At 36.0% G+C, this 18,962-nt stretch overlaps 1 protein-coding gene across 1 annotated transcript in view; it reads left to right on the top strand.

The window, feature by feature from the left end:
- LOC132368253 (zinc finger protein 883-like) overlaps nucleotides 1–18,962 on the top strand; it is a 96,904-nt gene that overhangs the window by 74,225 nt on the left and 3,717 nt on the right. The window contains exon 7 of the mRNA XM_059927046.1: nucleotides 15,352–15,444. Within this exon, the coding sequence (XP_059783029.1) occupies nucleotides 15,352–15,444 (93 nt within the window). The remainder of the gene's footprint in view (nucleotides 1–15,351; nucleotides 15,445–18,962) is intronic.

Genomic DNA, 18,962 nt, shown 5'->3' on the forward strand with positions numbered 1-18,962 from the left:
CCTGTACATTGTTTTTTAAGACATAATGCTGTTGCAAACTTATTAGTCTACTCTGTGTGTAAACACAGCTTTTCTATGTACTGGGAAACCAAACAATTTGTGTGACTCACTTTATTGTGATATTCACTGTATTGCTGTGATCTGGAACCACACCTGCAGTGTCTCTGACGTATGCCTGTATATGAAGAAGAAAACAACAACTGCCAGATGTTTTTAAAGTGCATGTATCATTTACGTGGGCATTAGCAACTTATAGTAATTCTAGTTGCTCCAAATATTCACCGTCATTTTGTGTTGTAAACCCAATGAGTTTTTATCCTTTTAGTGGGGGTCTTTTGTATCTACTTGGGTTTCATTTATCATTTCTCTTTGACTAATGATGCTTTTTGTATGCTATTTGTTCATTCACATAGCTTTTAAAAAAGTAAGTTCAGATCCTTAGCCCATTTGTTTTGTTGAGTTTTTCGGCTTATAATTCAGTTGAAAGAGTTCTTTATACAATCTTGATAGAAGACTTTTATAAGATACACGTGTTGAAAATTTTTTCTCCTAATCTGTGGTTGATCATTTTAGTTGTGAAACAGTTGGGCAAAAGGTTTTCATGTTGATGAAGTCCAATCTATCATTTCCTTTACTTTCCTATTCTATTCCCCCCACCTCCTATTTAATAATTTGCCTAACAAAGGTCATTCAGATTTTCTCCTCTATTTTTTTCTAGAAATGTCCTTGGTTTAGGTTTTACATTTAAGTCTTTGACTTTTTCCAGTTAATCTGTGTAAATGGTGTGAAATATAGATTGTGATTCATTTTTGCAGCTAAAGGTCTGCTTGGCTCACTGGTTATCCTTTTCCTATTCAGTTGCCTTGGCACCTTTTGAAATAAATTGTACATATATGCATAGGCTTCTCTCTGAATATCATTCTGGTTTATTGATCTAAATACCTATCTTAATACTAGTCATGCACTATTTTGATTAATCTGTCTGTGCAGTAAGTTTTCACATCAGAAGGAATAAGTCCTCTTAACTTTTTCTTTTAGCTATTACAGTTTCTTTTTCTTTCCCTATAAATTTAAAAAAAATTTATTTTTTCTGGAAACCCTAGTGGTGTTTTATAAGGATTGTGTTGAACGTTTAGAAGATTTGGGGGAAAATTTACATCTAATAATATTGAATTTTCTGATGTGTGAACAATGTCCTTCCTTTTCCTTAGCTTTTAATGTTCCTTTGCAGTGTGTTACAGTTTTCACTTACGTGTCTTCAGCCTTTTTTGTGAGATGTATCCTTAAATCTTTGGATGCTATCTGTAATGATACTTTTAAAAACTTCAATTTCCAATTGTTTTTTGGATTTAAGTAGAAATATAATTTATGTTCATTGATGTTGTTTATCTCTGTTTTGCTAATTTCACTTGTTACTTCTGCTAGATGTCTTGAAGACTCCTTAGACTACTTTATATGTTAAATAGTATGATTTGTAATTAAAGATACTTTTATATTTTTCTAATCTGTATTCATCTTAATTTCTTTTTTGAACAGGCTAGGATTTAATGCGAAGAATTTATTATTTACAACTAAGTATGATGTTAGTCATAGGCCTTAAATAGTTGCTCACTGTCACCTATTTCTTTTCTTTCTATTCCTAGTGCTGTAAAATTAATATCATTTCTTCCTTAAAAGTTCATACTAGAATTCATTACAGAAGCAATCTGGACCTGGAATTTTCTTTGTTGGAATTTTTTTTTAATAACAACTTGATTGAGGTAGAATTTGTGTACCAAAAGTTCACCCTTTTAATTTATACAATTCAGTATTTTTTAGTATGTTCACAGAGATATGGAACTATCACCACTATTTAATTTTAGTATATTTTCATCACCCCAAGAAGAAACCCTAATCTACTAATCTACTCTGTGTCTATAGAGATTAGCCTATTTTGGATGTTTCATATAAGTAGAATCACAAAATACATAACTTTTTCTGAGAGGCTTCTTCTACTTAGCATGATCTTTTTAAGGTTTATCAGTGTTATAATATGTATCCGTAATCAAATTCAATTTCTGGTTAAGTAATATTTGATTTTATGGATATATCACATTTTGTTCTTCTGTTGATGGGCTTTGGGTTGTTTCCATTTTGACTGTTAATGAATAATGCTGCTGGCCAGTTGTGTTTTTGTGTGCACACAGTTTTCCATTCTACTTTGTATATACTAGCGTAGAATTACTGGGTGATATGGCAACTCTGTTTAACAATTTTAGGAACTGCCAAAAGAATTTTTAAAAGCAGTGGCACTTTTTTTTACCACCCCACCAGCAATGAATGAGGGTTCCTGTTTTTCCACAGGTACCTGAATAATTGTTACTGTCTGTTTTTTTTTTTAGCCCTCCTAAAAAAGTGGAGTGTGAAGTGGGATTTCATTATAGTTATGAGTTGTATCTCTCTAATTTTGAGCATTTTTAATGTGTTAATTGCTTATTGGCTGTTTGTATATATTCCTTGGAGAAATGTCTGTTCACATCCCATTCTCCATTTATAAGTTGGGTTATTTGTCTTCATTGTTGACTTTTAAGATTTTTTAATATAATCTGGATACAAGTCTCTTTATCAGTTACATGTTTTGTAAATATTTTCTTCCATTCTGTGAGTTGTCTTTTCACTTTCTACATGGAGCTCTTTGAATCACAAAAGTTTTTATTTTGATAATATCCAGCTGGCCTATTTTCTCTTTTCGTCTTTTTTGTCAAATCTCAGAAAACTTTGCCTAACTCAAAGTCAAAAACATTTACTCCTATTTTTTTCTGTATATTTTATAATTTTTTCTCTACATTTAGGTCTATTATTCATTTTGAGTTAATTTTTATAGATGGTATGTGTTACAACTTCATTCTTTTGCATGTGAATAGTGAAGTGTTTTCCAACATCATTTGTTGAAAAGACTATATTTTTCTGATTGAACTGTAGCACCCTTGTTGAAATTCAGTTGTCCATAGATGTAAGGGTTTATTTCTGTCCTCTCACTTCTATTCCATTGGTCTCTATTTTTCTTCTTATAATGTTTATTCTTACACCAGTACTACCTTAATAGTATAGTATGATATTGTGATCTATAATAAGAAAGAAGATTTGGTCTTCATCCCTGTTGCTGGCACAGAGTTCTAAATCCCTTGCGATTTCCTAAGTGGTAAGAGAGATTGAGGTATCTTTCGTTATTCATAACAAGCCCCTTTCAACCATGCCATAGTTCATGTTAATGAGGTGACATTTGGAAACCCATGTAGGCTTGTTGCCAGGAATACCAATCAAGTGATTTGAGGGTTGGGACATTCAGGCCCACCCCCTGACCTCCAGGGGTTGACTTGATTACTAATAACAATTATTCCTACATAATGAAACCTCCATAAAATTTCTGAACTCTAGGGTTCAGAGAGCTTTATTGTTGCTGAACACTTGTAGGTGGTGGGAGGTTGATGCTCCTGGACAGGGCATGGAAGCTTTGCCCTATGCAGCTTTTTCATCTGGCTGTTTCAGAGTTGTATGCTTTGTAATAAACATGGTAATCTAGTAATAGTAAGTAAACTGTTTTCCTGAGTTCTGTGAGCCATTCTAGCAAATTAAACCTGAGGACGAGGATGTGGGAACCTCCCATTTATAGCTAGCTGGTCAGAAGCACAGGTAGCAACCTGGACTTGTAATTGACATCTGAAGTGTGAGGAGAGGCAATCTTGCGGGACTGAACCCCTAGCCTGTGGGATCTGATGCAAACTCCAAGTAGATATGTCAGAACTGAATTGAATGTAGGACACCTTGCTTGTATTGCAGAGTTGCCTGGTAGTGGGAAGAAACCTCTGCACATTCAGTGACCAGCAGTGAAGTAGTATTGAGAATACAGAAGTATTTTGTGAGTAGAGACAGTAATATAGATGAGAAACAGGAGTGTTTTCCATAACAGAGTAATTGAAATTGAATAGTGTGAGCCCTCCAAGTTTTTTCTTTATCAAGGTTGTTTTAGCTATTCTGGGTAACTTGCATTTCCATAATTTTAGGATTGGTTTGTCAATTTCTGTAAAAGAGTAGAGCTGAGTTTTTGAGAGGGTTCGAATGAATCTGTAGCTCAACTGGAGTATTGCCATCTTGACAACTTTAATTCTTCTGATCCATGATCATTGAGATTATCTGTCTTTCCATTTATTTAGGCCTTTTAAAATTTATTGCAGTGATATTTTGTTGCTTTAAATGGGCAAGGTTTATACTTTTGTTAAAGCTATTCTAAGTATTTTATTCTGTTTGATGCTATTGTAAATGGAATTGTTTTCTTTATTTCATATTTGGATTGCTCATTGCTAGTGCATAGAAATACAGCTGAGTTTTGCATATTTATCTTGTATTCTGCAACCTTGATGAACCCGGTTATTAGCTTTCAGAAATTTATTTATTTTTGGATATCTTAGGATTTTCTATACTGATATAGTTTAACTTGCCCTTCCTTCCTTTGCTGTTTTATGATAAAATTTAAGCTCATGAATTGAAACTTGGTTTTACTTTATTATTTTTATTTATTTTTAATTAATTTATTTTTGGCTGTGTTGGGTCTTCGTTGCTGCATGCAGCCTTTCTCTAGTTGCAGTAAGCGGGGTCTACTCTTCGTTGTGTTGTGTGGGCTTCTCGTTGCAGTGGCTTCTCTTGTTGCGGAGCATGGGCTCTAGGTGCACAGGCTTCAGTAGTTGCGGCATGTGGGCCCAGTAGTTGTGGCACATGGGCTTAGTTGCTCTGCAGCATGTGGGATCTGCCTGGACCAGGGCTCGAACCCGTGTCCCCTGCATTGACAGGTGAATTCTTAACCACTGCGCCACCAGGGAAATCCCGGTTTTGCTTTTTTAATGTAAGCATAAGGCTCTCTATTTTCCTTTGAAAACTGCTTTAGCTGCATCACACAAGTTTTGATGTTGTGTTTTAATTTTCATTTAATCCAAGATATTTTTTAAAATGTCCTGTGATTTCTTGTTTGATCCATTGATTTTGTAGAATTTGTTTACTTTCCAAATATTTGTTTCATAATTTCTTATTGTTATAATTTTTATATCCTTTGTGTGTCACTCTGGATAATATTTCATGCATGGTTCAATCTTATTGAATGTATTGAAATTTGTGTTAGGGCCTAGCATATGATCCTGGGGAATGTTCCATATGTGACTGAAAAGAGTACTTTTTCTTGATGGGGATTAGTTCCAGTGGGCTGATCGTATTGCTGAAGGGTTCTATATCCTTTTAATATCTTATCTACTTGTTTTATTAAATACTGAGAAAGGAATGTGAGTATCTAAGTATAATTTGTGTGTTATCTTCTTTTAAATAAGATTTGCGGGGCTTCCCTGGTGACGCAGTGGTTGAGAATTTGCCTGCCAATGCAGGGGACATGGGTTTGAGCCCTGGTCTGGGAAGATCCTGCATGCCACGGAGCAGCTGGGCCCGTGAGCCACAATTACTGAGCCTGCGCGTCTGGAGCCTGTGCTCCACAACAAGAGAGGCTGCGATAGTGAGAGGCCCGCGCACCGCGATGAAGAGTGGCCCCCGCTTGCCACAACTAGAGAGAAAAGCCCTCGCACAGAAACGAAGACCCAACACAGCCATAAATAAATTAATTAATTAATTAAAAAATTTTTTAAATAAGATTTGCTTCAGGCATTTTGAAGCTCTGTTCTTAAGTGGCAAAGCACTTAGGATTGTTACATCCTCCTGATGAATTTTCCCTTTTAGCATTTTGCATTGTTTATTTTTATTTCTGGTAGTATTTCTTTTTCTGAATTTTGTTTGGTACTGTATAGTCAGTCAGACTATCATTTGCTTATTGTGTGCTTCATGTGATATATAGTTTTTCTGTCCTTTTATTTCTAACCTGTGTCTTTACATTCACAGTTTCTAAGAGACAGTATGTTTGTTTTACTTTTTATTAGCTCTGACGAGTTTTGTGTTTTAGCAAAATGTTCATATCACTTATTTTTTTTTTCAAATTTTAACCTGTTCCACATTCCTTTTTTTTTTTTTTAATTTAATTAAATTAATTTATTTATTTATGGCTGTGTTGGGTCCTCATCTCTGTGCGAGGGCCTTCCCTAGTTGTGGCAAGCGGGGCCACTCTTCATCGTGGTGCGTGGGCCTCTCACTATCGCAGCCTCTCTTGTTGCGGAGCACAGGCTCCAGACGCGCAGGCTCAGCAATTGTGGCTCACGGGCCTAGTCGCTCCGTGGCATGTGGGATCCTCCCAGACCAGGGCTCGAACCCGTGTCCCCTGCACTGGCAGGCAGACTCCCAACCACTGTGCCACCAGGGAAGCCCCACTTATATTTAATGTTATCCTTGTGGTTGAATTTGAAACCTTCTTGCTGTTTACCTTCTAGTTTTTTGTCTTTTTCCCCCCCCTTTTTCCTGCCTTCTCTGTGATTAACTCGTTCCCCCCCACCCCCACCCTTTTTTTTTTTTTCTTTGGCTGCACTGTGTGGCATGCAGGATCTCAGTTCCCTGACCAGGGATTGAACCTGGGCCCTCAGCAGTGAAAGCACTGGACCACCAGGGAATTCCCTTAACTACTTATTTTTAATGAATCTCCTTTAACCACTTTTGGCTTCTGAGATATACTTGTTTGTATTTTTAGTGGTTTCTAAATATACATCTCTAAAGTGTCAGTCTGCCTTCAAATAATATCTTGTTACTTCAGCTGTGTTATTACAGAATTTTTTCCTTTTCTGTCTTTCATCCTTTGTGTTCTTGTTGTCATTTATTTTACTTGTACATATCTTGTAATCCACATAATACATTGTTTTCTTCTCATAAAATGTTATTTGCACTTTAATATATTTTTAAAATGAGAACAATGTGTTTTATTTATATATTGTTCATTTATATTTCTCTTTATTTCTTTTGTGTAGATTCATATTTACACTTGGTATAATTTTTTAAAATCCAGATGACTTAACTTTTCTTTTAGATCTGGTCAGCTGGCAATGGGTTTTATTTATTCATTTGTCTAAAAGAGTCATTATATTTTTGGATAAGTGCTAGCACTTTGAGTTTGCTCAGGATTCCAGACACTGGTTTGGGGAGACAAGAGGAACCTAACTTGATTGGGGCAGGTGAGAGTTATACTTAATGTTGGGTCCTTTATTTAGCAGAGAAAGTTAGTAAGAATAGTGTACTGAATTTGTAAGATAAGCATGAACAGTTTGAAAATCTCATGTTTGGGCATACAGACTTTTTTTTAAAAGCTGCCATTTAGAATAAATCACAAGGGAACAGAAATGTTTGCTATTCTAATATTAAAGACTTTTGAATCATCTGGGAAAATTTGTTAGAAATGCAGATTCTCATATGTCACCCCAGAACCACAACTTAAGAACCACTAGAGTAATAGAGTGCTCAGTTGGCTGGGTGCCCTTTGAAATTAATGAGGAATTCCTGGAGGCACTGAATATGGCAGGTCTATTAAGACCATATGGCCCTTTGACTTGGCAGTCCCAGTGACCTTTTCAGAGTGCCTTTGAGGTCGAAAGTTGCCATAACAACACTAAGGTATTAGCCTTTTGCACCATTCACAAGCAAACAATGCAGTTTCCAAATAACTGTATGATTGGAACATAACAAAATGAATGCAAAAGCACACAAGAACCTACATGTCTTATTAAAGAGATCTATGTCAGTTTTTATGTCTGATGTAAATATTGGTAATCCTTATAACAAAACCCTTTGGAGTCTTTTAGTGTTTTTCCCCCCTCTAGGGAGTATATTGTCCTGCCTTGAAGTTCAGTTTTGGACTTTTGTTTTAACTCTGTTTTCTCAGCATGTTCATGTTTTTCTCCTTTAACCTATGGAGTGTATTAGAATAGCAGCTTTGATGTCCTTGGAAGCAAATTTAATCTCAGATGACATTTTTTCTTCTGTCCCATTGATTGACTTGTTTCCTGGTCATGAATCACGTTTTCCTTCTTTTCATACTTGATCATTTTTTAAAATTTAATTTTAATTTTATACTGGGGTATAGTTGATTTATAATGTTGTAGTAGTTTCAGGGTACAGCAGAATGATTTAGTTTTACATATTCATATAAGCATTCTTTTTCAGATTCTTTTTCCATATAGATTATTACAGAATATTGAGTAGAGTTCCCTGTACTATAAAGTATATCCTTGTTTATTTTATATATAGTAGTGTGTATATGTTAATCCCAAACTCCTAACTAGTCCCTCCGCTGCCTTGCCCCTTTGGTAACCATAAATTTGTTTTCAAATTTATGAGTCTGTTTCTGTTTTGTAAATAAGTTCACTTACATCATTTTTTTAGATTCCACATGTAAGGATATCATGTTATATTTATCTTTCTCTGTCTGACTTCACTTAGTATGATAATCTCTAGGTCCATCCATGTTGCTGCAAATGGCATTATTTTATTCTTTTTTATGGCTGAGTAATATTCCACTGTAGATATGTACCACATCTTTATCCATTCCTCTGTCGATGGACACTTAGGTTGCTTCCTTGTCTTGGCTACTGTAAATAGTGCTGCAGTGAACATTGGTATGCATGTATCTTTTTAAATTATGGTTTTCTCCGGTTATATGCCCAGGAGTGGGATTGCTGGGTCATATGGTAGTTCTATTTTTATGTTTTCAAGAAACCTCCATACTGTTCTCCATAGTGGTTGTACCAAATTACATTACCACCGACAATGGAGGAGGGTTCCCTTTTCTCCACACCCTCTCCAGCATTTATTGTTCGTAGACTTTTTGATGATGGCCAGTCTGACTGGTGTGAGGTGATACATCATTGTAGTTTTGATTTGCATTTCTCTAATAATTAGAGATGTTGAGCATCTTTTCATGTGCTTTTTGGCCATCTGTATGTTTTCTTTGGAGAAATGTCTGTTTACATCTTTTGCCCATTTATTGATCGTTTTGTTTTGTGTTTTTTTTTTTTGATATTGAGCTGCATGAACTGTTTGTATATTTTGGAGATTAATCCTTTGTCAGTTGCTTTCTTTGCAAATATTTTATCTCATTCTGTAGGTTGTCTTTTTATTTTGTTTATGGTTTCCTGTGCTGTGCAAAAGGTTTTAAGTTTAATTAGGTCCCATTTGTTTATTTCTGTTTTTATTTTTATTACTCTAGGAGGTGGATCTAAATAGGTGTTGCTGTGATTTATGCCAAAGAGTGTCTGCCTGTGTTTTCCTCTAACAGTTTTATAGTATCTGGCCTTACATTTAGGTCTTTAATCCATTTTGAGTTTATTTTTGTCTGTGGTGTGAGAATGTTCTAGTGTCACTTTTTTTACATGTTGCTGTCCAGTTTCCCCAGCACCATTTATTGAAGAGGTTGTCTTTTTCCATTGTATATTCTGGCCTCTATTGTTGTAGATTAATTGACCATAGTTGTGTGGGTTTATTTCTGGGCTTTCTATCCTGTTCCATTGATCTATATTTCTGTTTTTGTGCCAGTACCATACTGTTTTGATGACTGTAGCTTTGTAGGATAGTCTGAAGTCAGGGAGCCTGATTCCTCCAGCTCCATTTTTCTTTCTCAAGATTACTTTAGCTATTCAGGGTCTTTTTTGTCTCCATACAAATTTTCAATTTTTTTCTTCTAGTTCTGTGAAAAATGCCAGTGATAATTTGATACGGATTGCATTGGATCTGTAGATTGCCTTGGGTAGAATAGTCATTTTGATAATATTGTTTCTTCCAATCCAAGAGCATGGTATATTTTCCCATCTGTTTGTGTCATCTTCATTTTCTTTCATCAGCATCTTATAGTTTTCAGAGTAGAGGTCTTTTGCTTCCTTTGGTAGGTTTATTCCTAGGTATTTTTGATGTGATGGTAAATGGGATTGTTTCCTTAACTTCTCTTTCTGATCTTTCATTGTTAGTGTATAGGAATGCAAGAGATTTCTGTGCATCAATTTTGTATTCTGCAACCTTACCAAATTCACTGATTAGCTCTAGTAGTTTTCTTGTAGCATCTTCAGGATTTTCTATGTATAATATCGTGTCATTTGTGAACAGTGACAGTTTTCCTTCTTCTTTTCCAATTTGGATTCCTTTTGTTTCTTTTTCTTCTCTGATTGCTGTGGCTAGGACTTCCAAAACTATAAAAGTGAATAAAAGTGGCAAGACTGGAGATCCTTGTCTTCTTCATGATCTTAGAGGAAATGCTTTCAACTTTTCATGGTTGAGAATGATGTTAGCTGTGGGCTTGTCATATATGACCTTTATTATGTTGAGGTAGGTTTCCTCTATGCCCACATTTGGAGAGTTTTTATAATAAATGGGTGCTGAATTTTGTCAAAAGCTTTTTCTGCTTCTGTTGAGATGATGATACAGTTTTTATTCTTCCATTTGTTAATGTGGTGTATCATACTGATTGATTTGTGCATATTGAAGAATTCTTGCATCCCTGGGATAAATCCCACTTGGTCATTGTATATGATCCTTTTAATGTATTGCTGAATTCGGTTTTTTAGTATTTTGTTGAGTATTTTTGCATCTATGTTCATCAGTGATACTGGCCTGTAATTTTCTTTTTTGTGGTGTCTTTGTCTCGTTTTGGTATCAGGGTGATGGTGGCCTCATAGAACGAGTTTGGGAGTATTCCTTCCTTTGCAATTTTTTGGAAGAGTTCCAGAAGGATAGGTGTTACCTCTTCTCTAAATGTTGAAGGAATTCGCCTGTGAAGCCATCTGGTCCTGGACTTTTGTTTCTTGGAAATTTTTTAATCACAGTTTCAATTTCAGTGCTTGTGATTGGTCTGTTTATATTTTCTATTTCTTCCTGGTTCAGTCTTGGGAGTTTGTACCTTTCTAAGAATTTGTCCAATACTTCTAGGTTGTCCATTTTATTGGCATATAGTTGCTTGTAGTAGTCTCTTATAGATCCTTTGTGTTTCTATGGTGTGAGTTGTAACTTCTCCTTTTACTTTTCTAATTTTATTGATTTGAGCCCTCTCCCTTTTTTTCTTGATGAGTCTGGCTAAAGGTTTACCAATTTTTTATCTTTTCAAAGAACCAGCTTTTAGTTTCATTGACCTTTTCTATTATTTTCTTAATCTCTATTTCATTTATTTCTGCTCTAATCTTTATTATTTCTTTCCTTATGCTACCTTTGGAATTTGTTTGTTCTTCTTTCTCTAGTTGCTTTTGGTGTAAGATTAGGTTGTTAATATTCGAGATTTTTCTTCTTTCCTGTGGTAAGGTTGTATTGCTATGAACTTCCCCCTTAGAACTGCTTTTGCTGCCTCCCACGTTTCAGATCGTCGTGTTTTCATTTTCATTTGTGTCCAAGTATTTTTTTATTTCCTCTTTGATTTCTTCAGTGATCCATTGGTTGTTTAGTAATATATTGTTTATCCTCCATGTGTTTGTGTTTTTTACAGTTTTTTTTCCTTGTGGTGGATTTCTAATCTCATAGCACTGTGGTTGGAGGAGATTCTTGCTATGATGTAAATCTTCTTAAATTTACAGAGGCTTGATTTGTGACCCAAGATGTGATCTATCCTGGAGATTGTTCTGTGTGCACTTGAGAAGAATGTGTATTCTGCTGCTGTCAGATGGAATGTCCTATAAATATCAACTAAGTCATTTAAGACTTGTGTTTCCTTAGTGATTTTCTGTGTGGATGATCTGTCCTTTGATGAAGGTGGGGTTTAATAATAGTGGCCTTAATATCTCCCACTATTATGTGTTACTGTTGATTTCTCCTTTTATGGCTGTTAGTATTTCCCTTATATATCAAGTTGCTCCTATGTTGGGGGCATATATATTTATAATTTTTATATCTTCTTCTTGGATGAATCCCTTGATCATTATTCAGTGTCCTTATTTGTCTTTTGTAACAGTCTTTATTTTAAGGTCTATTTTGTCTGATAAGAAGATTGGTACTCCAGCTTTCTTTTGATTTCCATTTGCTTGGAATATCTTTTTCCATTCCTTCACTTTCAGTCTGTATGTGTCCCTAGGTCTGAAGTGGGTTTTTTGTAGACAGCATATATATGGGTCTTGTTTTTGTATCCATTCAGCCAGCCTATAAGTCTTTTGGTTGGAGCATATCTATATGTATGTTTGTATTGCCATTTTGTTAATTGTTTTGAATTTGTATCTGCAGGGCTTTTTTCTTCCCTTCCTCTTTTCTCTTCTCTGGTGATTTGATGACTATCTTTGGAGTTGTGTTTGCCTTGCTTTTTCTTTTTTTGTGTGTATTGTAGGTTTTCAGTTTATGGTTACCATGAGGTTTTGATATAGAAGTCTGTATATAAACAAGATTGTTTTAAGCTGCTGGTCTTTTAATTTCAAATGCATTTCCAATATCCTACATTTGTACCATCCTCTTCTCACAGTTGCTGGCTTTGATATCATTTCTGTGTGGATGATTTCCTACCTTTACTCTGCTTGCCTTTACCAGTGAACTTTTCCATTAATAATTTTCTTGTTTCTAGTTGTGACTTTTTCTTTTCATCTGGAGAAGTTCCCTCAGCATTTGTTGTAAAGGTGGTTTGGTGGTGCTGAATTCTCTCAAGTTTTGCTTGTCTGTAAAGCTTTTGATTTCTCCATTGAATCTGAACAAGATCCTTGCTGGGTAGAGGATTCTTGGTTGTAGAGTCTTCCTTTTCATTGCTTTCAATATATCATACCACTCCCTTCTGGCCTGCAGAGTTTCTGCTGAAAAATCAGCTCATAACTTTATGGTAATTTTGTTGTATGTTATTTGTTGCTTTTCCTTGTTGCTGTTAATATTTTCTCATTGTCTTTAATTTTTGTCAATTTGATTAATGTGTGTCTCAGTGTGTTCCTCCTTGGGTTTATCCTGACTGGGCCTCTGCAGTTCCTGGAATTGGGTGACTGTTTCCTTTCCCATGTTAGGGAAATTTTCAATTATTATCTCTTCAAATATTTTCTCAGGCCCTTTCTCTCTCTCTTCTTCTGGAACCCCTATAATACAAATATTGGTGCATATAATGTTGTCCCAGAGGTCTCTTAGACTGTCCTCGTTTCTTTGCATTCTTTTTTCTTTATCTGTTCCGCAGCAGTGATTTCCAACAATCTGTCTTCCAGCTCACTTATTTGTTAGTCTGCCTCATTTTTCCTGCTGTTGATTCCTTCTCATGTATTTATATTTCAGTTATTGTATTGTTCAACTCTCTTCTCAAAGCTTCTAATGCGTTATTAAACATTTCTTCTATCTTCTTCATCTGTGCCTCATTCTTTTTCCAAGATCTTGGATTATCTTTACTATCATTACTCTGTATTCTTTTTCAGTTACGTTGGCTATCTCTATTTCAGTTAGTTGTTGTTCTGTGGTTTTATCTTGTTCCTTCGTCTGGGCCATAATTCTCTGCCGTCTTATTTTATCTAACCTTCTGTGTTTGTGGTCTCCATTTGTCAGTTTGCAGGACTGTAGTTCTTTTTGCTTCTGGTGTCTGCCCCCTGGTTGGTGAGGTTGGCCCAGAGACTTGTGTAGGCTTCCTGGTTGGAGAGACTGGTGCCTGCCCACTGGTGGGTGGAGCTGGGTCTTGTCCCTTTGGTAGGCAGGGCCTTGTCAGAGGGTTTGTTTAGAGGCAGCTGTGGGGTTAGGAAGACTTTAGGCAGCCTGTCTGCTGGTGGGTGAGGCTGTGTTCCCACCTTGTTGGTTGTTTGGCCTGAGGCATCCCTGCACTGGAGCCTGTAGGCTGTTGGTTGGGGCCAGCTGTCAGTGCCAAGATGACGATCTCCCGAAGAGCTCATGGCGATGATTATTTCTTGAGGCCTCCGCCAGCAGTGTACTTGCCCCCACAGACAGCCATGGCCAACCTCTGCTTCTCCAAGAAGCCCTCCAAGACCCACAGCTATGTCTGGCACAGGCTTCTATGGAGTCACTGCTTTGCCCTGGTTCCTAGTGCACATGAAACCTTGGGTGTGTCCTCCAAGAATGGAATCTCTGTTTCCCCCAGTCCTTTGGAGCTCCTGCTCTCAAGCCCCGCTAGCGTTCAAAGCCAAATGCTCTGGCAGCGCCTCCTCCTGATGCCAGACCCACAGACGTGGGAGCCTGACATGGGGCTCAGAATTCTCACTCCTGTGGGAGAACCTCTGTGGTATAATTATTTTCCAGTTTGTAGGCCACCTACCCACTGAGCATGGGATTTGATTATATCACAGAAGCTCCCCTCCTACCGTCTCGTTCTGGCTTCTTCTTTGTCTTTGGGTGTAGAATGTCTTGTTTGGTAGGTTCAAGTCTTTTTTCTCAATGGTTGATTACAGTTGTGATTTTGATGTTTTCATGAGAGGAGGTGAGCTCAAGTTCTTCTACTCTGCCATCTTGTCTCCTGCTCCCCGCCCCATACTTGGTCATTTTTGATAGTGTGCTACATATTGTGACTTTTGCATTGTTGGCTGCTAGATTTTGTGATATTTGTTTAAATTCTTTGGGGCATTTTGGGGGGGAGTAGTAAATTACTTGAGAATAATTTTAATCCTTTCAGTGCTTGCTTCTAATGTAATTTAATTCAAGTAAATCATTTAAATTAACTCAGTATTTGCTTGTTATTTCAGGTCTAGAGCATTCTTTAAGACTAACTTGGTCGCACTAGTAGGACAATAATACTCTTGGATACAGAGCATCTAATACCTCACACAGTAGAAGATCTTTCCACTCTTTCCAAACATCCTGTCTGTGTGTATGCCTGGGAATTTTTCCACCTCTTGTGTTTGGGTTCTTTTTCCTCCATTGTTGGAAGCTTTCTTATATGAATGTACAAATTTTACTCAAGGTGACCTTTCTGTTAGAGCTTCCTGCCTCTCTCTCAGTGTACCTCTTTCCTCTGAAATATTTTACTCCAGAAATTCTAATTGTTTTGGCTTTCCTGAACTCTGAACTTTGCGTTCTGTAGTTCAGCAGGCTGTGATTTGGTGTCTTCTTTCTGTACCATAACCTAGAAATTCTATTTCTTTCCCTTCTCGCAGAGGTCCTTGTTTTCCAGTGCCATTGTCTCATGTGTAATCCCTAAAGGTCATTATTTTATTGATTTTGTATGGTTTCCAGTTGTTTGGCATGTACCATTATTCCTCTTACACCATCATGGTCATGATTGGAAGTTCCTGTGCAGAGCCTTATTTAAACCTCTGTACATGTAGACTCAGTGTTATGTATCCTTATGTTTCAGGGCTTTAATGAGATCAATCCCTTTTTAGATTCAGAAAAAAATTATATTGTAGTTTCCTTTCCAAAGGAAAGGTCAAATGAGCACCATCACTTTGCTACTCCTATAACTACTCCTTCCTTCACATTCATGTGCATTAAAGCCAGTTCAGCTGATCTAAATGCCATATTATTTCCCATTTACAGGGTATTATTTTACAAAACCAGATGTAATCATCAAGTTGGAGCAAGATGATCCATTGTTATTAGAGGAAGAATTTCTAAACAAGAGCCATACAGGTGAGTTGAGTACTTTAGACACAACTCCAGGGGAAGTTAGATCCAAAATGGTCAGTTAGAGGTGGACATCGTGAAATAGTTTAAACACTTTTCTTTGTGAGGACTTATATCTTGAAGTGTATAAAGAGTCCCAAATATGGGACTCATACCAAATATCATACCAAATATGATGTAAATGAGTGTGTAAGAAAAGGGATGGAATATTAGCACATTGATTTTCTCATCTTACAAATAGTAAGCTTTAAGATACAGTACATACCCAAATACATAGATGATTATTCTAAATATAAATGATATAAACATTTCCATTCAAGCATGCAATTTAGCAGTCATTCCCATGGGGAATTTTCTTCAGTTTTATGCATTGTTACCTTAGAAGTCAAGAGTCAGTAAATCATGTATTTGGTCCTGCTTTCTCTCTTGTTTCTGTGGCCTCTTTAATATCTCTACACTAGACCATTTCATATTGATTACAGCACCTTTGTGACATGTTTTAATAATGAGCTGATCAAATTTCAAAAAATACTCATGAGTTTTTTTTGACATTATGCTAAACCTTGAATTTAACTTTGAAAAATTGAATTCAGCCTTGACTGAGATTAGTGAATCCTGAATTATTTTTATATGTTTTCTTAATTTACCACTTTGTATTTCTGATTTTCCAAATTAATGTTAGGTATGTCTCAAATACAGTCTAATAGCATTTTCTTTTAATAGTTGACATTAGCCCATTAATATTGATTGGCAGTTACTTCTAAATGCTGTTTCTGTGTATTATGTTACAGAAGCTCTTCAGTTATAACCCTGCTTTCTTTTCTTTTTAGAATAAGTGTGTTTTTCTCCTAATAACGTAGTTAGGTTGTACTTTGGCTTAAGGTGTGACTGTAAAAATTTATAATCTCATGCAATTGCTTAATGATCCATTTATTTAGACAATGTCTAGTAATCACCTGATATATAACCAGTTATGAAATTTAAATGCTTACTTTCTCTTCCTTCCCATATTTTAACGCCCAACCTTAGTTTCTTTTATAATCTCTCTTAGTTTTTACCTTTTCAGTATCATTGTGACTGTTACTTGATTTGTCAGCTGTAAGTTATGTATTTGGCTTCCTAGCTTTTCAAGATGTGAAAAACATCAGGATTACATCTCATTACTTTTGTTACATCTTACTTTTCCGATATTGAATATATTTTTTCTAAACGTCCAAATTCTTAAGGGCTCTAAAAGAGAGTTGTAAAACAGCACAGAAATGAGAGTAATTAATTACTGTAAATGTTATGAGTGATGTGACGTGTATTGATGCAGAAACTTGTGCTTAAGAAAGACCTGATGTTTTTCTGATCCAGTCATATTCTGTTTCTTTATGAGAATGTTAATTCCATGGGTGGTCACTCTGTACTATTTCTTATCATGGACAGAATAGTTGTATGTATATTTATGCTAAGTTTCATATTTTAAGAACCATGAGGAGACAGATCAAACAGCGGGAAATGATATTTGTTATAAATATACCTCAGAAAGAATTTATTTCTGTAATACATAAGGAATTCAGATCTTAAGACAGATATCTCCTTAGTATGGCCTTCCATGACTATCGTATTTTAAATGTCACTCCTGTGTCAAATAGTCTTATTTCCTCCTTTTTTCTGTTTCATTTTTCTCCCAACCACTCAACACCTAATATACTATTGTGAAGTATGAATTTTTCCCTCTGTCTCTTTCCACTGGAATATAAGCTCTCTGAGAGCAGATATTTAAAATATTTTATTTTCTGATTCAGTACCTGAGACAAAAACTTGGGATTCAAATGTATGTTAAATATTAAACTACTAAAATTGTTAGTAAAAAGGCAAGCAACCCATTTAAAAAAGAGTCAAAGTCCATAAAGAGGCATTTCTCAAAGAAGGGGATGAATGGCATAGATGAAAAAAAAATGCTTACTCTGGGAAGCACAAATTCAGATCAGATCACACTGTAGTATGATGTTCTTCCCACTCAATTTTCAAACATGGAGAATTTTTATGATTCCAAGAGTACGATGATATGCAGGGAATCATTGACAAGGCAGGAGCAGTATTAATTGGTATAACTATTTGGGAAAACAGATTAGCATTTTCTTTAAATTTTAACATACCTGTTCCCCATGACTCAGTAGTTTCACTCCCAGGTTTATCTTCTAGAGTTTCCTATACATTTTCACTGGGAGACAGAATAAGACACTCTTCATGTAACATTTGTAAAAAGCCCAATTTTGGAAGGAACCTCAATACTAATTTACATGGGAACTTAAAGTTAAATCATGATATAATAATACAATGGAATATTACACACTGCAGGACAACCATGGTCTATGAAGCTAAAATGAAAATTATGCATATGAAATCAAGCAGCAAAAGTCTATTGGTAGAAAAATGCCGTGTAAATAATGGTCAGAAACAAAAAACTGAATAGTATCTTGTTATTTGGAACAGAATGTTAAAACATGCACACATACAAAAATTAAGGTGTACTTAAAACGAATGTGTGTGGGTAAATTATTTGGTGTATTATAATGCACCAAAAAAGAGTATTCCCTACTTTATTCCTGCCTCTTCTGGGACGTTATATATAATTAATATTGTGTAGTTACATTGGATTGACCATAAGGTTGGAGAGAGATATTTCATCCTAATTGACGCAGCAGTCAAATTTCTTTGACTAAGCCGGTGTAACTGAGAGTGGTCTGGGTAGCTGTGAAACATACTGCATTTTTTTAAAAACTTTTTTTTTTTAATTTATTTATTTACTTTGGCTGCGTTGGGTCTTTGTTGCTGTGCGCAGGCTTTCTCTAGTTACGGTGGGCGGGGGCTACACTTCATTATGGTGCACGGGTTTCTCTTGTTGCGGAGCACAGGCTCTAGGCACATGAGCTTCAGTAGTTGTGGCTCACGGGCTCTAGAGTGCAGGCTCAGTAGTTGTGGCACACAGGCTTAGTTGCTCTGCAGCATGTGGGATCTTCCTGGACCAGGGCTCAAACCCTGTCCCCTGCATTGGCAGGCAGATTCTTAACCACTGCACTACCAGCGAAGTTCCATACTGCATTTTTAAGGACTACTAATTTATGTCATATCACAGAGGAGTGCAATAATAATCAGAGAATGAGAGTTCTGTTTCAGATTTAGGAGCACAAAGCTGCATGAAATATATTTTATAGGCTCTAAGAAGGTATCAGTTGAAAGAGAAACCATTATTTTAGGGACAGCTAAAAAACTGTCGACACGCCATTAATTTTAAGATGAATCCTGATTTAAGTGATAATAATTTGCTTAAAAATGTGCGTGCCTCAATGTGCACGTGTGCTCTCCGTGTATTCATTGTTAAGATGAATGGTATAGGCAGTACTTACTGTGAGAGCGTAAATTAGTGTTGGGAAGCTCTAAGAAGGTATTTTCTTGGTCAAGTTTAGAGAATAGTATTGCCTCAAAAGATATCTAGATTAATCTTTAATCCCTAAGTTGGGATATAGAGTTACTTA

The sequence above is a fragment of the Balaenoptera ricei genome, chromosome 6 (genome assembly GCF_028023285.1).
Source record: "Balaenoptera ricei isolate mBalRic1 chromosome 6, mBalRic1.hap2, whole genome shotgun sequence".
Taxonomy (NCBI): Eukaryota; Metazoa; Chordata; class Mammalia; order Artiodactyla; family Balaenopteridae; genus Balaenoptera; species Balaenoptera ricei.